Below are 2,478 nucleotides of genomic sequence, written 5' to 3' on the forward strand. Positions count from 1 at the left end.
GGGTCAGTTTGTTTTGTGGTCTTTTCAAAGTTTAAAACGCTCTTTGCTCCCTTCTAAATGAACCTCAGTCACCACTCCTGAGTGGAGATGGGCAGAGGCGCTGGCCCCTGCTCCTCGGGCTTCTCGGCAGCCGCTTTCTTACTGCTGCAGCAAGGCTTGAAGAGATGAGTGTCGATGAGGACTTCCCCAAAACGGCCCTTATAGATGATCCCACAACATATTTTCTGTCTAAAAAGAAAAAGAAAACATGGAAAAGAAAATATATTACAAACATGCATTTTCTGAAGTTGGCTCTCCTCTTCATGTAGGATCCAACTCAGTCAAGCTTGGCAGTAGGGTCTCCTTTACCCTAAGCCATCTTTGCAGCCCCGCAGATTCTCTTCTCTTGAAGCACTTTTTGGTTAGATCTTTTTAACAAATTCCACTCTTCCCTGAATCTCTCCACATCTTTTTTCCTTTTTATTTCCTTTATGTCTATGCTCATGTTTAGGATTTCCGTATTTTATCAATCTAGGATACTCATCAGATTATTTCTAAAAATAAGCTTGCTTATCCCACCTCTACTTCCTAAAAGCAGTCATCATTTGTCCATACATCTTTATTTTGTGTACATGTTGTGTGTGAGTGGTGGTGTGTGCACATGTACATGTCTGCAGAGACTAGAGATCAACAATAGCAGTCTTCCTCACTGCTCCGCACCTTATTTTTAGGCAACACCTCACCACTTTAGTTAGACTTGTTGGTCATACATAGCACAAAGGCCTGGAATCCTATCTCTCCCTTCCCCCTGCTGAGGATCAACCTCAAGCCCACTTGTATTATACTGCCATTTCCATTTATATGGGTTGGTTTCTATTACTTTGTTCTGGCTAATATAATTTTACTGCCTCTTTAATTTTTAAGCTATCTTGTATAGAATATACTTTACTGCTTGCTAGAGTACTAAGTGGTCTTTCAATAGTTAGCTTTGAGTATCATTACTAAAACTATAATCACTAATTAATTTGGGTTCTATTTCTGTTTGGGAAGAGCTAGGTACAGACTGAACCTAGGTCCTTACACATATTATAGTAAACCTATGTGCCCAGTCCTGTTCTAGCATATTACTTCACTTTCTCTGTTCCACTTTTTTTTTTTTTTTTTTTTTTTTTTTTTTTTTTTTTTGGTTTTTTGAGACAGGGTTTCTCTGTATAGCCCTGGCTGTCCTGGAACTCACTTTGTAGACCAGGCTGGCCTCGAACTCAGAAATCCGCCTGCCTCTGCCTCCCGAGTGCTGGGATTAAAGGCATGCGCCACCACGCCCGGCTCTGTTCCACTTTTTTTGTCTTTATTTTCCTGTTTGGCCATCTTTTATATGGGTTAATTTATGCTAATTCAGCCACTGGCTTTTGTTACTCTTTCGAATTCTAGCTACTCAGTATATATTTTATTTAGCTAGCATCTTTAATACCTCAGACAAATTAACTAGCCCTTGCCCTTTATTTTATTATTTTTAATATATATATCTTTGTGTGTATAAAGGTGGTCACTGAGGCCAAAAGATATCAAATTAGCTAGGGCTATAGTTATAGGCAGTTCTGTTAGCTGCCAGACAAGGGTGCTAGGAGCTGAACTCAGGTCCTCTCTAAAAGCACCAACTGCTCTCAATTGAAACATGCTTTTAACCACCAAGCAAGCTCATCAGCTCTTCTTCATTTTAAACTTCTACAATTATATTGGGGGGGGGGGGCGGTCTTCAAGACAAAGCTCTGTAAGATTAGGCAGGCCTCAGAGAACTGCCTGTCTCTGCCTCCCCAGTGTGGCATGCATCACCACCATGCCCAGCTTATAGTTATACATTTTTTTTTAAGTATTTCATTAAATTCACCTCAATATTTACCACTTATTTTTCCATTCCTTTAATATCTGAGATCTCTGAGTGTCGTCGTGTAATGAGGTTACTTTCCAGTCAAAATAATTTGGTTTTGAAGCAGAGTATGCAGCCCAGGGCTGCTTCAAATCCATGATCCTCCTTCCTCAATGGGCTATGGGCATGTGACATCAGGCTTGGCTCTTGTCAATTATGCACTTGTTCATAAAGTGTATTTGGTGGGGTTTTTTTTGTTTTTGTTTTTTAGCTAAATGTAATTTAGGCTGATCTAGACTCACTATGTAGAACAGAGTGACCTCTGCATCGCAAGTGCAGGGATTTAAAGGCCACCATGCCTGGCTCAGAACTAGTATCTCTTGGCCAATTGAAGACATATATACTGTTTTCTGGCTTGCTTTATGCATGTTTCTAAAGATTCGACTTTGTGTCTTAGTTGTTCCTGTGAAAGTAGTATTATTTTGTCTATACATCCTGCACTGTTTTCCATCTTACAGTTCTCAGCACATCTACAGAAAACATCTTTTTTGGGTTTTTTTGTTTGTTTTTTGTTTTTTCTTTTTTTTTTTTATAATTTTTTTTTTAAAACCCTACAGTTCTTTTTTTTTTTT

General features: G+C 39.0%; 1 protein-coding gene across 4 annotated transcripts in view; it reads right to left on the reverse strand.

Moving 5' to 3' along the window:
• Window positions 1–48: 48 nt before the first annotated feature.
• Window positions 49–2,478, reverse strand: part of Sinhcaf (SIN3-HDAC complex associated factor) — a 30,671-nt gene continuing 28,241 nt past the window's right edge. For all 4 annotated transcript variants that reach the window (XM_021165508.1, XM_021165507.2, XM_029478732.1 and 1 more), the window contains one exon: window positions 49–228. In XM_021165508.1, coding sequence (XP_021021167.1) covers window positions 69–228 — 160 coding nt within the window. In that variant the 3' untranslated portion in view covers window positions 49–68. The remainder of the gene's footprint in view (window positions 229–2,478) is intronic.

The sequence above is a fragment of the Mus caroli genome, chromosome 6 (genome assembly GCF_900094665.2).
Source record: "Mus caroli chromosome 6, CAROLI_EIJ_v1.1, whole genome shotgun sequence".
NCBI lineage: Eukaryota > Metazoa > Chordata > Mammalia > Rodentia > Muridae > Mus > Mus caroli.